Genomic DNA, 20,024 nt, shown 5'->3' with positions numbered 1-20,024 from the left:
CCAGGAGGCGGAGGTTGCGGTGAGCCGAGATTGCGCCATTGCACTCCAGCCTGGGTGACAAGAGCGAAACTCCGTCTCAAAAACATATAAAGTAAAATAAAATAAAATATAAAATAAAAATAAATAAATACAAAACTAGCCTGGCGTGGTGACAGGTGCCTGTAATCCCAGGTACCCGGGAGGCTGAGGCAGGAAAATCATTTGAGCTCAGGAGGCCGAGGCTGCAGTGAGCCGAGACTGCCTCATTGCACTCCAGCCTGGGCGACAGAGTGAGAATGTTACAAAAAACCCAGCACCGTATTTCACCCACTTGATCTAAAATTCAGTGGTTTTAGCACAAGCAAGGTTGTGCTACCTTCGCCTCTAACCCAATATTGCAGCATTCTCACCCGGAAAAGTCAGCCTCCCCCGCCTCCCCAGCCCCCCGTGGCCCCTAGGGCACTCTCCGTCTGTGGGGATTTGCCTGTTCTGGACGTTTCTTTCTTTTTTTTTGAGACGGAGTTTCGCTCTTGTTACCCAGGCTGGAGTGCAATGGCGCGATCTCGGCTCACCGCAACCTCCGCCTCCTGGGTTCAAGTGATTCTCCAGCCTCAGCCTCCTGGGTAGCTGGGATTACAGGCACCCACCACCACACCTGGCCAATATTGTATTTTTAGTAGAGACAGGGTTTCACCATATTGGCCAGGCCGGTCTCAAACTCCTGACCTCGAGTGATTCGCCCACCTCAGCCTCCCAAAGTGCTGGGATTACAGGTGTGAGCCACCGCACCGGCTTGTTCTGGGTATTTCATGTGAATGGCCCTTGGGTGGATTCCAGCTGGGGCTGGAGGAAGAAGGCGCTGGGGAGACCCAGGCGGAGCCAGAGACCATGGCCAGGAGGGGCCCAGCCCTATAGGGCTGACTGATGGGGGAGGTGAAGGCTAGACCAGGCACCAGAGGCCTGTCACCCGCTGTGGGGCACTCGATGGCCACCCCCCACAGTCCCAATTGAACCCCAAGACCCATGCAGTCCTTCTGGCCCTCTTCTGCAGCTTCAGTGGGAAGGAGGGGCCCAGAGTCCTCTGCTAGCTTCCCCCACAGCCTCAAGGCACAGACCAGAAATCAAGGTTCGAAGCTGTCCTCTGTAGCAGGTCTATGGGGCTGACAGGATGAGGGCTGCCATCCCGAGCCTCAGTTTCCTCATCTGGAGAACAGAGGGCTGGGCCAGATGGCTGCAAGGCTGGGCCTGGCCAGGCCTCTACCCTGGACCGTGGCGGCCCCCAGAAACCAAGAAAGTCCCACCCCCAGGTTTTCTCTGGGTGCTTCGGCCAACACAGCAGAGCCTCATCAGAGCCGGGGACGGCTCTTCCTCCTCAGCCCCATCGCTAAGTCCTCTCTTCTCTCCTGGCTGTGGTCTTCCCTGCCTCCTCCTCCTCTGTCCCCACCACACCCTTTGAATCTGACCTCCCGAGTCTCCTCTCAAAATTATCCCCCCATTTCCCCCTCCACCCCAGGCCAAGGCTCCAGACTCCTTGCCCGCCTTCCAGCCCCCATTCCTGCCTCTGCCTCCTTTCTCCCTTCCCTCCCCTACTCTAACATCTCCCATAGCTCCCCATTGCCCACAGCACAGAAACAAAGTGCTCTTGCCTGCCTGCCCTGGCAGGTAGTCTAATAATAATAATAATAATAATTAATAATAATAATTTTATTTAGACGGGGTGTAGTGGCCCACATCAGTAATCTCAGCACTTCGGGAGGCCAAGGTGGGAGGATTGCTTGAGCCCAGGAGTTCAAGGTTCAGGGCTCCCAACCTCCAAGCCTCCCCCAAACCCTGCCCTCCTGTCAATTTCTCCGACCCCAGCTCCTTCTGTACACCGGGCCTGTGCACCTGCTCCCCCTTCCGGCGGGGCCTCCCCATGTGCTCTGCACCTGGTTTCTCCTCTGCACCCTTCAGCCCCCAGGTCTGGGATTCCCTTCTGCAGTTGTCCCCCAGGAGCTCCAGCTGCGTCCCAGCCTGTATGACCATCCATGAGTGTTCCTCGCCCTGGGTTACTCCTCCGCCACACTTGAAGGCGGGCCAAGCTCAGCTGTCTGTTCCTTTGTCCGAGTTTGTGACCTTGCATGTGGCAGATTGAATGAATGAATGAATGAATGAATGAAGGCACACAGACGGCCCCACCCAGCCATCCTCAAGGTTCCCTTGCCCAGCCTGGCTTGTGTGTAGAGCGTGTTGGGGTTGCCATAGGCCAAGTCGCTTCCCTCCCAGGTGGCACCGAGCCCCGCCCGGCCCTGCCAGGCCACCCCGCTGACCGCTGCCTGCCCCCAGCCGCCTGCCAGGAACAGCCTGTCCTCTGAGCTGCTGCTCTCAATGCCGTGTTTGTGGTTTCCTCTTTGCCAATCCCGCCCTCTTCCAGTCTCTTCTTGTAGAGTGGCAGGAAAATTCCAGAGCTGGAGGACCTGGGAGGCTTTCACAGGCTGTGACCGAGGCCACCCCTCGCTCCAGGGCCCAGTCTGCCCCTTCGTGAAGGGGGTCACCAGCTCCGGCTTGCAGCTGCACAGCCGGGGTCCATCCATGTGTCTCACTGGGTCAGGGGCTGGAGCAAACTGCCTCCTTCAAGGCGAAATCACCTCCGCACCGCAGACTTGATGCTGGGAATTGTCTGACCAGACAGCAGCACAGCCTATAATCCCAGCACTTTGGGAGGCCGAGGCGGGTGGATCATGAGGTCAAGAGATCGAGACCATTCTGGCCAAAACGGTCAAACCCTGTCTCTACTAAAAATACAAAAATTAGCTGGGCACGGTGGCGCGTGCCTGTAGTTCCAGCTACTCGGGAGGCTGAGGCAGGAGAATTGCTTGAACCCAGGAGGCGGAGGTTGCGGTGAGCCGAGATCGCGCCATTGCACTCCAGCCTGGGTGACAAGAGCGAAACTCCATGTCAAAAAAAAAACCCCACAAAGTGAGGCATCGCTAGAGGGGCAAGGATTCTCTCTGTGCCCAGGGAATGTGGCCTCACCACGGAAAGCAGAGCCAACCAAGCTGATTTTGCGGAAAAAGCTAAAACCACAAAGAAAAGTGTGCTGAGCTGGAACTCCGGGAGGCCTGCTGCGGCGAGGGGAAGCTTGACCCGGCAGGAGATAAACCGAGAGTCCCAGGAAAGACCAACAGACCCGTCCCCCGTGTCCTCTTTTTTTTTTCTTTTGAGACCGAGTCTCACTCTTGCTGCCAGGCTGGAGTGTAGTGGCGACATCTCGGCTCACTGCAACCTCCGCCTCCCAGGTTCAAACGATCCTCCTCCGCAGCCTCCAGCGTAGCTGGGATTACAGGCGCCCGCCACCATGCCGGGCTAATTTTTGTATTTTTAGTAGAGACGGGGTTTCGCCATGTTGGCCAGGCTGACCTCGAACTCCTGACCTCAGGTGATCCTCCCTCTGTGGCCTCCCAAACTGCTGAAATTACAGATGTGAGCCACCGTGCCCGGCCAGAGAATAATAATAATTTTATTTAGGCCGGGTGCAATGGCTCACGCCTGTAATCCCAAGACTTTGAAAGGCTGAGGTGGGAGGATTGCTTTAGCCCAGGAGTTCAAGACCACACCGGACAATATGGTGAGACCCCCCCCCACAACTCTAGAAAAACTACAAAACTGATTGAGTTGTGGTGGGTTCCAGCTTCTCGGGAGGCTGAGGCAGGGGGGTCACCTGAGGTCGGGAGTTCAGGACCAGCCTGACCAACATGGAGAAACCCCATCTCAATTAAAAATACAAAATTAGCCAGGCGTGGTGGCACATGCTTGTAATCCCAGCTTCTCGGGAGGCTGAGGCAGGGGGGTCACCTGAGCCCAGGAATTTGAGGCTGCAGTGAGCTATGATCACACCACTGTCCTCCAGCCTGGGCAACAAAGTAACACCCTGTCTCCATTAATAATAATAATTAACGGCCAGGCGCAGTGGCTCACGCCTGTAATTCCAACACTTTGGGAGGCTGAGGCCGGTGGATTGCTTGAAGCCAGGAGTTTGACACCAGCCTGGGCAACATTGCGAGACCCCCCCCCCCCTTAAAAACATAGCCGGTCAGGCCGTGCGTGGTGGCTCACGCCTGTAATCCCAGCACTTTGGGAGGCCGAGGCGGGTGGATCACCTGAGGTCGGGAGTTCAAGACCAGCCTGACCAACATGGAGAAACCCCATCTCGATTAAAAATACAAAATTAGCCAGGCGTGGTGGCACATGCTTGTAATCCCAGCTTCTCGTGAGGCTGAGGCAGGAGAATCACTTGAACCCAGGAGGCAGAGGTTGCGGTGAGCCGAGATCGCGCCATTGCACTCCAGCCTTGGTGACAAGAGCAAAACTCCGTCTCAAAAATAAATAAATAAATAAAAATAATTCAAATGATCATAAGGAGTTAAAGAGCCAACAGGACCAAGCCTGCATAGGGTCTGTACACAGTAAGCACTCAGTAACCGTGTTGAGGACTGATGTGCTGCCCCAGGGCGGGGAGGATGCCAGCAGGATGTCCCCCCACCCAGCCTGGAGAGACTCACACAAGTTTTACTTCCTGCCATTGTCACTCATCACCGCGGGGATCCCTCCGGCTGGATCAGCCCCTTTCATTCTGGTCTTTAATTGTCCCTTTGCCAAAGGAAACCCTGTGTCCTGTCCTGGTCTCTGACTCACCCTGAAGAATGAGAAACTTGTTTAAGGTGAAGTGCGATGGAATCAACTCAGACGTGAGGAAGGACCTGCCTGGTTGGTGGAAGCCCGGGGGAGAGAGAAAGGGAGGGACGGTGTGAAGGCCGGCTTCCTCTGTCGGGGTGCCTGGGAGAGCTGGGGACCCCCTGACGTCAGTGTTCCCTCCTGCGGTTTGGGTGGCGGGATAGAACCTCACTGACTCCCCGGGTGGCACCTGCCCTTTCATTCCCTTTCTGGCTGTCTTTCCTCCTCTGTCAAGCTGACATTTCACTCCCTGCCACACAGGGCATGGGGTCTGTGAGCAGCCGTGGGAAGATGCCGTGGGGTTTCCGTTACGTTCATCCCACCACCCCAAGGGAGATTCGGTTTCCCCGTGTGAAGTGTGAGTGCAACAGCTCCAGCTCTCCCCTGCCTCAGTTTCCCTTTTTTTGAGACAGAATCTCAAAAAAATAGTGGCACAATCTCAGCTCACTGCAACCTCCGCCTCCCGAGTCCAAGGGATTCCCCTGCCTCAGCCTCCCAAGTAGCTGGGATTACGGGCACCTGCCATCGTGCCCACATAAGTTTTGTATTTTTAGTGGAGATGGGATTTCACCTCGTTGGTCAGGCTGGTCTTGAACTCCTGACTTCGTGATCCACCTGCCCCAGCCTCCCAAAGTGCAGGGATTATAGGTGTGAGCCACCGCACCCAGCCAATTTTTTGTATTGTAGTAGAGATGGGGTTTTACCATACTGGCCAGGATGGTCTCGATCTCCTGACCTCATGATCTGTCCACCTTGGCCTCCCAAAGTGCTGGCATTACAGGCGTGAGCCACGTCGCCTTTTTTGAGATGAGGCCTCGTTCTGTTGCCCAGGCTGTCATGACTCACTGCAGCCGTCACCTCCCACGCTCAGGTCATCCTCCAACCTCAGTACCCTGAGTAGGTGTGACTGCAGGTGCGTGCCATCATGCCCAGCTAATTTTTATATTTTTTTGTAGAGACAGCGTTTCACTATGTTGCCCAGGCTGTTCTGGAACCCCTGGGCTCAAGTGATCCTCCTGCCTTTTGTGAAATGGCAGAAGGTGGGAGGCCGAGGTGAGCGGATCACGAGGTCAAGAGATTGAGACCATCCTGACACGGTGAAACTCCATCTCCATTAAAAATACAAAAATTAGCTGGGCACGGTGGCGCGTGCCTGTAATCCCAGCTACTCGGGAGGCTGAGGCAGGAGAATTGCCTGAACCCAGGAGGCGGAGGTTGCGGTGAGATGAGATCGCGCCATTGCACTCCAGCCTGGGGAACAAGAGCGAAACTCCGTCTCAAAAAAAAAAAACAGAAATTAGCCAGGTGTGGTAGCAGGTGCCTGTAGTTCCAGCTACTCGAGAGGCTAAGGGAGGAGACTCCCTTGAACCCAGGAAGTGGAGGTTGCAGTGAGCCGAGATCATACCGCTGTACTCTAGCCTGGGCGACTGAGCAACACTCTGTTAATGAAAAAAACCACACACACACACACACACACACACACACACACCACACTAGGCATAGTGGTACGTGCCTGTAGTCCCAGCTTCTCAGGAGGCTGAGGTGGGAGGATTGCTTGAGGAGGCTCCAGGAGGCGGAGGCTACAGTGAGCTGTGACTGCACCACTGCACTCCAGCCCTGGAAGATAGAGCAAGACCCTGTCTCAGAAAAAAAAAAAGAAAAGAAAAAAAAGAGGCTGGGCAAGGTGGCTCATGCCGGTAATCCCAGCACTTTGGGAGGCTGAGGCAGTCAGACCACCTGAGGTCGAGTTCGAGACCAGCCTGGTCAACATGCGGAAACCCCGTCTCTACTAAAAATACAAAAAAATAGCCGGGCGTGGTGATTCACTTGTCATCCCAGCCACTCGGGGGCACTGAGGCTGGAGAATCGCTTGAGCCCTCCCGGCGAAGGTCATTTCTTGTGCACAGCACAGGTCTTCAGAAATGAATGCAAATCCAGCACTCAGCTTGGCGACGGGCGCCCTCTAGAGGCCACACCGCATAGACAGGGCTGGGGTTGGTTCCAGACCACAGGGGAAAACTCAAAAGCACTCAAAACGCACTGCCAGGGACCAGGAAACAAACAGCAGTGACAAGGGACGAGAAGGCTCAGCAAGCTTTCCCGGCCGCCCCTGCGGCTGGGGTGGACTCATGTTTCCACCTACACAGGTAATCTCCATATATAACGTCTTTTTTTTTTTTTGAGACCGAGTTTCGCTCTTGTCACCCAGGCTGGAGTGCAATGGTGCCATCTCAGTTCACTGCAACCTCCTCCTCCTGGGCTCAGGCAATTCTCCTGCCTCAGCCTCCCGAGTAGCTGGGATTACAGGCACGCGCCACTGTGCCCAGCTCATATTTTTGTATTTTTAGTAGAGACGGGGTTTCACCATGTTGACCAGGCTGGTCTCGAACTCCTGACCTGAGGTGATCCGCCCGCCTCGGCCTCCCAAAGTGCTGGGATTACAGGCACGCGCCACCACGCCCAGCTCATTTTTTTGTATTTTTAGTAGAGACGGGGGTTTCACCATGTTGACCAGGCTGGTATCGAACTCCTGACCTGAGGTGATCCGCCCACCTCGGCCTCCCAAAGTGCTGGGATTACAGGCACGCGCCACCACGCCCAGCTCATTTTTTTGTATTTTTAGCAGAGACGGGGTTTCACCATGTTGACCAGGCTGGTCTCGAACTCGTGACCTGAGGTGATCCGCCCGCCTCGGCCTCCCAAAGTGCTGGGATGACAGGTGTGAGCCACGGCGCCCGGCCTGGTGCCTGAATCTTTGTGGCATGTGTCCACCTCGAGAGTACGTGTGTAGTAAGCGTTCGGGGGGAGTCCCAGCTCCGTCCACACTGACCGGCCCCCCATGTGGCCTGGAGAGGCTGCAGGTGTCTGCAGAGCCTGAGTGCCTGTTGCCTGCCCCCGACTCCTCCTCCGCCGCCTCCCGACCTCAGCTGTGTCTTCGTACAATGGAGCCCGAGCCACGGGGCAGGCCCGCCACCTGCGTCCAGGGTCCAGGGTCTGGTGTTTGAGCTTGGTCTTTGGGTGGGGTTCGGGGTCCGAGGGACGCCGTGTAGAATCTGGGCTCTGAAGTCTAGGGTTCAGTCTGGGGTTTGGGACCCAGGGTCCGAGGCACTGAGGCCTGTGCTCCGGGGTAGGAGCGATCCCTGGTCTGGAGTCTGGGGCCTGCACCCCATGTTCTGGACCTAGGGGTGGAGTGTGGCCTTCAGGTGCATGTGCCTAGTGAGGGAATGGAGCAAGCCCGGCCCTGTGCAGGCCCCGCCTCCTCCTCCTCCCTGCCCTCCCCTCCCCTGCAACCCCTCCTCCCCCTCTCCTCCCACCTCCCCTGCTTTCTCCCTGCCCTGCCCCTTTCCCATCTGCCCTCCCCTCCCCGCCCCTTTGCCCTCTCTCCCCCCTCCCCCCCCTCCCCCCTCCCTTCCTCCCTCCCCCTCCCCTCCTCCTTCCCCCCTCCCCTCCTCCCTCCACCCCTCCCTCCTCTCCTCCCTCCACCCCTCCCCTTCCTCCACCCCTCCCTCCTGTCCTGCCTCCTCCCCTTCTCTCCTCCCCTCCCCTCCCTCCACCCCTCCCCTTCCTCCACCCCTCCCTCCTGTCCTGCCTCCTCCCCTTCTCTCCTCCCCTCCCCTCCCTCCACCCCTCCCTCCTGTCCTGCCTCCTCCCCTTCTCTCCTCCCCTCCCCTCCCTCCACCCCTCCCTTCTCTCCTCCCTCCCCTCCTCCCTCCTCCCCTGCGTCCTCCCCTCCCCCGCCCGCGCCGCAGCGACAAGATGGCGGCGGGTGGGAGCGGCGGGCGCGCGTCGTGCCCGCCGGGGGTCGGGGTCGGCCCGGGCGCAGGGGGCGGCCCCGGGCCCAGCGCCAACGCCGCCGCCGCCGCCTCCGCCCCGGCCCCCGGCAACGCGGCCGCCGCCGCCGCCGCCGCCGCCGCCGCCGCTCCCCCCGGCCCCGCCGCGCCCGCCCCGCCGGGCCCCGGGACAGACGCGCAGGCCGCGGGCGCGGAGCGGGAGGAGGCGGCGGGCCCGGGGGCGGCGGCGCTGCAGCGCGAGCCCGCGTACAACTGGCAGGCCACCAAGCCCACCGTGCAGGAGCGCTTCGCCTTCCTCTTCAACAACGAGGTGCTGTGCGACGTGCACTTCCTGGTGGGCAAGGGGCTCAGCTCGCAGCGCATCCCGGCGCACAGGTGGGCGCCCCCGGGCCCTGCGCCCCAGACCCTGCGCCCCTGCAGCCCCGCGCCCCACCCGGCCTGCAGCCTGCGCCCTGCACCTGAGCCCCTGCATTCCTCTGTCCCCTGCGCCCCACATCCTGCGCCCCTCCATCCCCAGGCCCCAGCACCTGCACCCCGGACCCTGCACCCCTATGCACCGAACCCTACCCAGCCTGCTCCCTGGGCCCTGCACCTGAGCCCCTGCATTCCTCTGTCCCCTGCGCCCCACATCCTGCGCCCCTCCAACCCCAGGCTCCAGCACCTGCACCCCGGACCCTGCACCCCTATGCACCGAACCCTACCCAGCCTGCTCCCTGGGCCCTGCACCTGAGCCCCTGCATTCCTCTGTCCCGGGACCCCTGCGCCCCCCATCCTGTGCCCCTCCGTCCCCAGGCCCCAGCACCTGCACCCCGGACCCTGCACCCCTATGCACCGAACCCTACCCAGCCTGCTCCCTGGGCCCTGCACCTGAGCCTCTGCATTCCTCTGTCCCCTGCGCCCCACATCCTGCGCCCCTCCATCCCCAGGCCCCAGCACCTGCACCCCGGACCCTGCACCCCTATGCACCGAACCCTACCCAGCCTGCTCCCTGGGCCCTGCACCTGAGCCCCTGCATTCCTCTGTCCCCTGCGCCCCACATCCTGCGCCCCTCCAACCCCAGGCTCCAGCACCTGCACCCCAGACCCTGCACCCCTATGCACCGAACCCTACCCAGCCTGCTCCCTGGGCCCTGCACCTGAGCCCCTGCATTCCTCTGTCCCCTGCGCCCCACATCCTGCGCCCCTCCAACCCCAGGCTCCAGCACCTGCACCCCGGACCCTGCACCCCTATGCACCGAACCCTACCCAGCCTGCTCCCTGGGCCCTGCACCTGAGCCCCTGCATTCCTCTGTCCCGGGACCCCTGCGCCCCCCATCCTGTGCCCCTCCGTCCCCAGGCCCCAGCACCTGCACCCCAGACCCTGCACCCCTATGCACCGAACCCTACCCAGCCTGCTCCCTGGGCCCTGCACCTGAGCCCCTGCATTCCTCTGTCCCCTGCGCCCCACATCCTGCGCCCCTCCATCCCCAGGCCCCACCTGGCCAGCCCCCAGCACCTGCACTCTGGGACCCTGCACCCCCAGGCCCCAAACCTGGCCTGCTTCCCAGGCCCTTCACCCCTCCATCCCTCAACTCCACCCAGCCTGTTCCCTGGGTTCTGCACCCCTCTGTTCCCGCAGTCCTGCACCTGTCTGTCCCCAGACCCTCCAGACCAGGCCAGCACCCTGGGCCAAGGCACCCCTCCATCCCCAGGACCCCCTGGATCCTCCACCCCTGGCTCGCACCCCCAGCCTGTTCCCAAGATCCTCAGCTTTCCTCGACCCTTGGACCCACCCAACCTGCACTCCCAGACCCTCCATCCTTGGGACCCTCACCCTCCCTGCACCCCAGGTTCCCGGTCCCCTCTGCCTATGGCCTGAACCCCCAGCTGCACCCAGGCCCCTCCATCCCTGGGTCCCCTCCATGGCCTGGCCCTGCACCCCACCCGCCACCCCTGGGACGTGTACCTCCATCTGCTCCTCCATCCCCAGGACCCCAACCCACTGTACCCAGGACCCATGACCTCACATGCCTGTTGTGGGATCATCGGAAGTTGTGACTCCTTCCCTGCACCCAGGACCCCCCCATCCCCAGGCCGTGCACCCCTGTCTGCGGAGCCTCTCCTCCTGGGACCCGCACCACTGACCCCTCCATCCCTGTGCCTGGGACCCTCCAGGACCCTCCTTCCCCAGGTGCGTCACCCCCTGCCTCCCAGGACAGCAAGACTCCACCCTCACCGAGACCCCCATCCCCATTCCTCACCACCTCAGTCTAACCCCCAACCCATGACCCCTGAATTCCAGGATGCCTTCACCCCCACCCATGACCCCCAAGACCCCTCCCCCTTCCCCCACCATCCAGGGACCCTGCCACTCCCATCTGCACCCCTGTGACCCCAAACCCCCGGCTTCCATCACTCCCCGCGTCATCCCTGGTGCTCCAGGCCCCCCCTCCCCCACCGACTCCTACCAGAGACCCCAAGCTCAGTTCATGATCTCAATCAGAGACCCTCAAGCCATGCCGCTCCCTCCAGGGCTATCCCCTCCCTGCCCTGCACAGCCCCTCCAGCTTCGGCCTCCCGCCTCCGCTAGAGACCCGACTTCAGTGACTGCCCCGCCTCCAGCTCCGCCACTGCCAGGCTCCCAGCCCTGCACCCTGCAGGACGCTGCCTCCCTGGGCCCTGCCACCTCCTGCACCCCTTCCCATGACCCCTGCCGCCACCCTAGACCGTGCCCCCAGACTCCCAGCTCTGAGCCCTTCCAACCCAGAGACCCTCCCCACCCCCCCAGCTCCAGCCCCACCTTCCCCAGCCCCCAGGCCTGTTTTCTGGGAAAGAAGCTGGTTCAGTCCGGGCCCTGTCTCTGCCAGTGTGCCCCCAACTCCCGGGTCCCTCTTACCTTGTTCTCTGTTGGTGGGGGGCACCGGCTGGGTTTGTGCTGTGGGGCCTGCACGGGGGGTCCTGCCCTCCCTTCTGACCTGGGAGGCTGTGTTAACCTTTTCTGGTGTCTATCTGGGTGTTGATGGCCAGCTGGGTCTCCTGGCGGGGTCCTGCCCTGGGTGGTACTCAGCAGAGGTTCCTGCCCTGGGGGGGTTGCGCCATCCCTGTCTCTGTCGTTCTTAGGTGCTGGGCCTCTCCCCCTAGCTTGGAGGTGGGGGGCGATGGATGTGCTCCCTCCCACCGGTGGTCGCGGTACTCTGGGGGAGGGGTGGGTGCAGCCCCCGGCCTTAGTGGGCCTTGGGATGTGCTTGATTACCCTGGAGAATGCGCTGGCTGGTGGCAAAGTGGGGAGGATGGAGGCAGGGCGAGGCCCCCCAGAGAGAAGTAGGCGAGGGGTCCAGCCCCCCTCAGGGCTCGGGAGAGGGCAGCGAGGCCCAGCAGGAGAAGGCGGTGAAGTCAGGCGGGCAGGCCCAGAACCGCGGACCCTCCACATGTGGGGTTAGGGGCGAGGACCCCTGCTCAGGCTAAATCTGGAACTAACTAGGAATGGCTTCTCGCCGACCGGAGGCCTGGTGAGGACATGCAGCCCATCACACCCACTTCCTGTTCCCACAGTAACGGAAGCTGGGGACCAGAAAAGACTACTCAGAACAGGGTAAGGGGCCGGGCGCGGGGCTCACGCCTGTCATCCCAGCACTTTGGGAGACCGAGGCGGGCGGATCACCTGAGGTCAGGAGTTCGAGACCAGCTTGGTCAAAGTGGTGAAACCCCGTCTCTAGTAAAATACAAAAGCTAGCCGGGCGTGGGGGTGCACGCCCGTTATCCCAGCTACTGGGGAGGCTGAGGCAGGAGAATCACTTAAACAGGAGGCGGAGGGTGTAGTGAGCCGAGATCGCGGCCCTGCACTCCAGCTGGAGACAGAGCACGACTCCGTCTCAAAAACCAGAAAAAGGACAAGCCGGGCGCGGTGGCTCCCGCCTGTAATCCCAGCACTGTGGGAGGCCCAGGCAGGTGGATCACGAGGTCAGGAGTTCAAGACCAGCCTGGCCAACATGGTGAAACCCCGTCTCTACTGAAAATAGAAAAATTAGCCGGGCGTGGTGGCGTGTGCCTGTAGTCCCGGCTGCATGGGAGGCGGGCGAATCACGTGAATGTGGGAGGTGGAGGTTGTGGTGCGTCCGTCGGCCGTGACCATTGCACTCCAGCCCGGGCCGCAGCGCGAGAGTGTCTCAAAACCAAAGTGGGGGTAAAATGTGTTCTTCACGCGGGGGAGGTGGCCACCATGCCTCTGTGCTTGCGTTCGCACGAGGGCTGAGCAGGAGGAGGGTGGGTCTCTCGATGTCGGGTGGCAGAGGCGGAAGGGGAGGCAGGAGAGCCTGGCACCCTCGGGGTGGCCTGTATCGAAAACTCTCGTGTCTGAGTGGACCCTCGTGTCTGAGTGGACCCTCGTGTCTGAGTGGACCCGTGCAGTTCAAACCCGCCTTGTTCAAAGGTCATCTGTACATCCTTAACATTTCAGGAGGGTGTGGGGACTGGAAATGGAGAGGGGGCCACTGACCTGGCCCAGAGCGACCCCCTCAGCAAATGCTGCTGTCGGGGAAGGCAGTGCCGCAGGCTCAGGGACGGAAGGCCCAGAGCCCAGAGGAGCTGGGCAGGTGGGAGCCACAGCAAGGCCAGAGCAGGAGGAGTGAGGGAGGCCCTGTGGCCCAGCATGACCAGATCCGCCTTGAGCGTGAAAGGAGCAGTGGAGGGCCCAGGAGAGAGGCTGGGGAGTAGCAGCTGCAGCCTCCAGACAGGAGACAGTGGGTGGGGGGTAAGAAGGGGCTCAGTGGGGATGGCAGAAAGTGGGGGTAGAGGATTCTGGTCCTCTTTGGAGGAGGCGAGTCCCTGTGGCTGGGAGAGGAGGCGGCTTGGCAGGTGAGGGCGTGGGGGGCTGCGGCGGGGGTCCCCAGACTTCTGGCTGGAGCCTCACAAGCCAGGACACGCTTGGGAGGGACACGTACTGGCTTGGATGTGTTCGTGGAACCTGGGCACGAGAGTTCGGGCAGAGCAGTGTGTCCCAAGCTCCCTGCGCCTCAGTTTCCATGCCTGTGAAACGGGGTCAGTCACACGTCTGCCCCAGGGCTGTGGGAACAAACAGACCCTGTGCGGGGCTGATAGCCCCAGTCCAAACAGCGGATGGGAAACAGCAGCTGAGGCCGGGTGTGGTGGCTCAGGCCTGTAATCCCGTTACCTTGAGAGGCCGAGGCAGGCGGATCACGAGGTCAAGAGATCGAGACCATCCTGGCCAACATGGTGAAACCCTGTCTTCCGGGGCGGGGGGGGGGTGGGGAAGAAAAACAAAACAGGCCGGGCGCGGTGGCTCAAGCCTGTAATCCCAGCACTTTGGGAGGCTGAGGCGGGTGGATCACGAGGTCAAGAGATTGAGACCATCCTGGTCAACAAGGTGAAACCCCGTCTCTACTAAAAATACAAAAATTAGCTGGGCATGGTGGCGCGTGCCTGTAATCCCAGCTACTCGGGAGGCTGAGGCAGGAGAATTGCCTGAACCCGGGAGGCGGAGGTTGCGGTGAGCCGAGATCGCGCCATTGCACCCCAGCCTGGGTGACAAGAGCGAAACTCCGTCTCAAAAAAAAAAAAAAAGAAAAGAAAAACAAAACAAAAAAACATTAGCTGGGCGTGGTGGCGGCACCTCTAATCCGAGCTACTCAGAGGCTGAGGCAGGAGAATGGCGTGAATCCGGGAGGCGGAGGTTGCCGTGAGCCGAGACTGCACCACTGCACTGCAGCCTGGACAGCAGAGCGAGACTCCATCTCAAAAAAAAAAAAAAAAAAGAAAGGTCGGGGGGATGTTGGGAAGAACTGGGGGTGATGGGATAAAGTCTGGGCTTTACCAAGGAGCAGGGAGGGGCTGGGGCGGGCAGGCTGGGAGGAGAGCAGGTGGCCTGGGCTTGGGCGTGGTCTCTGGCCGGGACAGAGTGGCCCTGGGGTGCAGGGTGAGCTGAGACGTGGCAGAGAGGAGGCTGGGAGCAGCCGCGGCAGTGGCCACAGTGTCTAGGACAGTAGCAGAGGGGTTGGCATTTGTGGTGGGGAGGAGGCCAGGGCTTGCACGTGGCTTCTGGCTGTTCCCAGTGCTGTGTGCCCACCCCTCCCGTCGCACCCCCCCCCGAAGCCTCGCTCTGGAGCCTGGCATGCAGCGGGCACTCGGATATTGTGCATTGAATGGCCTGTGGGGATTAGCGTCTCTATTTCCTCACGGAGCTCAAAGCACTGACGGTCTTCAGGTCGCACCTTTGTAATGTACACGTCAGCTGGTCCCATAAAATTTGTAGATAAATTTCCTTTTTTTTTTTTTTTTTTGAGATGGAGTTTCGCTCTCGTTACCCAGGCTGGAGTGCAATGGCGCGATCTCGGCTCACCGCAACCTCCGCCTCCTGGGTTCAGGCAATTCTCCTGCCTCAGCCTCCCGAGTAGCTGGGATCACAGGCACGCGCCACCGTGTCCAGCTAATTTTTTGTATTTTTAGTAGAGACGGGGTTTCACCATGTTGACCAGGATGGTCTCGATCTCTTGACCTCGTGATCCACCCGTCTCGGCCTCCCAAAGTGCTGGGATTACAGGCTTGAGCCACCGCGCCCAGCCCTTTTTTTTTTGAGATTGCGTCTTGCTCTGTTGCCCAGGCTGGAGTGCAGTGTTGAGATCTCTGCTCACTAGATTCACGTGATTCTGGGGCCTCAGCCACCACGCCTGGCTGTATTTTGTATTTTTAGTAGAGCTGGTATCTCCGTCATGTTGCCCAGGGTAGTGGTGAACTCCTGAGCTCAGGTGATCTACCCGCCTCGGCCTCCCAAAGTGCTGGGGTTATAGGCGTGAGCTTCCGCGCCCGGCCGAAAGTATCTTTATTCTATCATCAAACTGTCAGCAACGTACAGAAATCTAGAAGTGGAACAGGCTCGGCGGCTCACGCCTGTAATCCCAGCACCTCGGGAGGCTCAGGCGGGCGGATCACCTGAGGTCGGGAGTTCGAGACCAGCCTGAGCAACGTGGAGAAACCCCGTCCCTACTAAAAATACAAAAAATTAGCTGGGCATGGTGGTGCGTGCCTGTAATCCCAGCTACTCAGGAGGCTGAGGCAGGAGAATCTCTTGAACCCAGGAGGTGGAGGTTGCAGTGAGCCGAGATCGCCACTGTACTCCAGCCTGGGCAAAAAGAGCAAAAGTCTGTTTAAAAAAAAAAAAAAACGCTTTCTCAGCTGGTCTCACACGTTCTCTTTGGAAGACTCAGTCACCCATCCACCCATCTGTCCACCCTGCAGACACTCACTGAAATGCAGTGCTGGGTGCAGGAGATGAACGTGACGGAAAAACATCTCCTCTGTGGAACGTAGAGTCTGTGTTTTATTTTATTTATTTATTTATTTTTGAAACGAAGTCTCACCTTGTTGCCCAGGCTGCAGTGCAGCGGTGTGATCTCAGCTCACTGCAACCTCCACCTCTCGGGTTCAAGCGATTCTCCTGTCTCAGCTCTGAAGTAGTTGAGATTACAGGTGCCCACCACCACAGCCAGCTAATTTTTCTGTACTTTTAGTAGAGATGGGGTTTCACCATGTTGGCCAGGCTGGTCTCGAACTCTTGACCTTGTGATTCGCCCAACTCGGCCTCCCAAAGTGTTGGGATTACAGGAGGGAGCCACTGTGCCTGGCCTATTTTATTTATTCTTAGGAGACAGGGTCTCACATTGTTGCCCAGGCTGGGGTGCAGTGGTGTGATCATGGCTCATTGCAGCTTCAAAATTCTGGGTTTACGTGATCCTCCTGCCTCAGTCTCCCGAGTAGCTGGGATTACAGGCACGCGCCACCACGCCCAGCTAATTTTTTGTAGTTTTAGTAGAGACGGGGTTTCACCATGTTGACCAGGATGGTCTCGATCTCTTGACCTCATGATCCATCCGCCTCAGCCTCCCAAAGTGCTGGGATGACAGGCGTGAGCCACCGCGCCCGGCCAACATGGCTAATGTTTAAGCTTTTTGTAGGAAACAAGGCAAGGCGTAGTCTCAGCACATTGCCCAGACTGGTCTTCAGCTCTTGGACTCAAGGGACCCTCCCGCCCCGGCCTCCCGAAGTGCTGCGTTTCTGCTGACGTGGAGTGGCCCCTGTGGCTCTGCCGTGGTTTCTGTTTTTACTCCTCACGGTGCTTCTAGCAAGTGTGTAGGTTTCCACAGCAAGTGCGTTCCTCCTCCTGTGGACAGCAGCTGGGATCCTACACGTCGGTCACCCTCCCACTCCCCACCGGGACTCAGCACAGACCCTGCAGTTACCGGCCGAGCCCCGTGTCCCCCACTTCAGATGCCTGTCACGGGGACGAGGCCCCAGGGGCCCGCACTTCTCTCTAAAATCAGGAGCCCCCCAGCCCCGTCCTTGAGTGTGGAAATGGGCTGTAACGGCTCACAGAACTTCAAGGAACGGTTACCAGTTCGCCCGTAACTGCGGGTCTTTGGGAGCGGAACTGGGAGGATGCCCTGAGCCCAGGGGTTTGTGAACGGTCTGGGGAACAGAGGGAGACCCCGTCTGTACAGAACATTGAAAGATGAGCCGGGCATTTTGGTGCGTACGTGTGTTCCCAGCTACTAGGAGGCTGAGGCGGGCAGTGGTGGCGTGACCGCACTCCGGCTTGGGTGACAGAATGAGGCCACACCTGTACAAAATAAAAATGAAATAAAAATAAATGGAAGATTTAATAAAGGACACCTGGGCCAGGTGCGGTGGCGCACGCCTGAAATCCCAGCACTTTGGGAGGCCGAGGCGGGTGGATCATGAGGTCAGGAGTTCGAGACCAGCCTGGTCAACATGGTGAAACCCCGTCTCTACTAAAAATACAAAAAATTAGCTGGGCATGGTGGCGCGTGCCTGTAGTCGCAGCTACTCGGGAGGCTGAGACAGGAGAATCACTTGAACCTGGGAGATCGTGCCCCTGCACTCCAGGCTGGGCGACAGAGAAAGACTCCATCTCAAATAAAAAAAAAGTTGGGCCCAGCACGGTGGCTCACACCTGTAATCCCAGGACTTTGGGAGGCTGAGGTGGGTGGATCACCTGAGATCAGGATTTTGACACCAGCCTGACCAACAAGGCCTCTCCCCATCCCGGTCTGTGGGGCATTGCCACAGCAGCTCCAGGAGGTTCACACAAGAACCAAAGGCAAAGCATCTTTTTCTTTTCTTTTTGTGTGTGTGCTTTTCAGGTCCCAAGCAACCCCATTTCTACGAAAAAAAAAAAAAAAAAAATACAAAATTAGCTGGGCATGGTGGCGCGTGCCTGTAGTCCCAGCTACTCGGGAGGCTGAGGCAGGAGAATTGCCTGAACCCAGGAGGCGGAGGTTGCGGTGAGCCGAGTTCACGCCATTGCACCCCAGCCTGGGTAACAAGAGCGAAACTCCGTCTCAAAAAAAAAAAAAACAAAAACAAAAACTGCTGACCTGGGGATCTGCCTGCCTTGGCCTCTCAAAGTGCTGGGATGACAGGTGTGAGCCACCGCGCCCGGCCCCCACCCTGCTTTCTGTCTCTGTGAATCTGAGGACTTGGGGACCTCCGGGGAGCGCATCGCACAGGATTTGCCCTTCTGTGTCTGGTTTCTCTGGTTGAGCGCGGCGTCCTCCAGGTGTGTCCCGCCGTGTACCGCGTCAGCCTCCCGCCTGTTGTGGCTGGGTGGTGTTCCGACACGCGGGTGGCCGCGCCGTGTCTGCCGTGGATGCTGGCTGCGGCCCCCCGTTCGGAGCTGGGAATGGGGCTGCTGTGAGCGGTTGTGGGTGCTTTCTGTGTGGCCGCATGTTCTCGATTCTTTTGTAAGGGGAAGAAGGGGTTACAGACAGGTGAATGGGCAGACGGGGCAGCAGCGGTGCCCGGGGGTGGGATCCTGAAGGCCCGTGCTGGGGGGGGGTCTCCAGGGAGGGGCTCGTTGTTGGAGGCGTCCCCACCCTAGAGACCGGCAGAGCTGCCTGGGGATGTGCCCGTGTCGGGGTGGGGGCTGTGATTCCAGTCCGGGCCCCCTTCAGCGCCTCCTGCTTTCTGCTTTTGAATCCTTGTCAGAGGTTCTCCCCACGGGAGACCAAGGTGCGTTTTTAAGTTAAGAAAGAGAAGACCCACGCCCAGGCACTCTATTTCGGGAACGTCGCGTGGGAGGGAATTCTGGGTGATGGCAGCTCAGGGCCCCGAGGGCTGGTCCCCACCCCACCCGAGGACGCGGCTAGGAGGGCAGATGGGTGGGTGGCAGTCACAACGCCCACACACTGGGGGTCAAGCTCAGTGGGTTCATCCTCTGCCAGTCTGGGAGCCCAGGAGCGTGGGCCAAGGCGTCCCAGGGCGGCGCTCCCTCTGGAATCTCAAGGGAGGATCCTCCTGCTCCTCCCAGCTTCTGGGGGCTCCAGATGTCCTTGGCCTCTGGCTGTACCACTCCACTCCAGTCCCCGTGTGCATCTCCGTGCAGCTGCCCCCTCTGTTTCTTTTTTTTTTATTATTATTTTAATTTCATTAAAAAAAAAATTTTTTTTTGAGACGAAGTTTCGCTCTTGTTACCCAGGCTGGAGTGCAATGGCGCGATCTCGGCTCACCGCAACCTCCGCCTCCTGGGTTCAGGCAATTCTCCTGCCTCAGCCTCCCGAGTAGCTGGGATTACAGGCACGCGCCACCATGCCCAGCTAATTTTTGTATTTTTAGTAGAGACGGGGTTTCACCATGTTGACCAGGATGGTCTCGATCTCTTGACCTCGTCATCCACCCGCCTCGGCCTCCCAAAGTGCTGGGATGACAGGCGTGAGCCACCGTACCCGGCCTGTTTCTTTCTTTCTTTTTTTGAGCTGGAGTCTGGCTCTGTCGCCCAGGCTGGAGAGCAATGGTGCGATGTCAGCTCACTGCAACCTCTGCCTCCCAGGTTCAAGCGATTCTCCTGCCTCAGCCTCCTGAGTAGCTGGGATTATAGGGCTGATTTTTGCATTTTTAGTAGAGGTGGGGCTTCACCCTGTGGGCCAGGCTGGTCTCGAACTCCTGACCTCAGGTGATCCGCCCGCCTCGGCTTCCCAAAGTGCTGGAATTACAGGCGTGAGCCACCGCACCTGGCTTTTTTTTTTCCAGACAGTCTTGTTCTGTCGCCCAGGCTGGAGTGCAGTGGCATAATCTTGGCTCACGGAAACCTTGACCTCCTGGGCTCAAGCCGTCCTCCTGCCTCAGCCCCTCACGTAGCTGGAGGTACAGGTGGTCACCACCATGCCTGGCTGATTTTCAGTTTTGTAGAGATGGGGTCTTGCGTTGTTGGCCTGGCTGGTCTCAAACTCCTGGGCTCCATCGATCCTCCCTCCTTGGCCTCCCACATGCTGGGATGACAGGCGTGAGCCACTGTGCCTGGCCTGTTTCTTCTTCTTCCAAGGACAGCAGCCACCGCCGTCCCCGGTGCCTTCATCCTGACCGGCCCTGTTCATGCAGGGCCTCGAGTTCCGAGTTCAGGGCAGATGTGGACGCTGTGGTCGGGGATCCTTGGTTTCTGACCTCACTCCCGCAGTCAAGCCCTGGGCTGTCCCAGATGGGCTGAGGGCCTGCGGGGTCCGGGGGCACGTGTGGTGGGAGGAGCTGGAGGAGCTTC

At 59.6% G+C, this 20,024-nt stretch overlaps 1 protein-coding gene across 3 annotated transcripts in view; it reads left to right on the top strand.

Moving 5' to 3' along the window:
- The first annotated feature begins 8,439 nt into the window (after window positions 1-8,439).
- The window catches only part of BTBD2 (BTB domain containing 2), a 24,990-nt gene continuing 13,405 nt past the window's right edge, over window positions 8,440-20,024 (top strand). For all 3 annotated transcript variants that reach the window (XM_054250433.2, XM_035287346.3, XM_054250432.2), the window contains exon 1: window positions 8,440-8,858. In XM_054250433.2, the coding sequence (XP_054106408.1) occupies window positions 8,449-8,858 (410 nt within the window). In that variant the 5' untranslated portion in view covers window positions 8,440-8,448. The remainder of the gene's footprint in view (window positions 8,859-20,024) is intronic.

This window comes from Callithrix jacchus, chromosome 22 (genome assembly GCF_049354715.1).
Source record: "Callithrix jacchus isolate 240 chromosome 22, calJac240_pri, whole genome shotgun sequence".
Classification (NCBI taxonomy): Eukaryota; Metazoa; Chordata; class Mammalia; order Primates; family Cebidae; genus Callithrix; species Callithrix jacchus.
The sequence above is the reverse complement of the archived record's forward strand: the minus strand, read 5'-3'. Positions and strand labels throughout refer to the sequence as shown.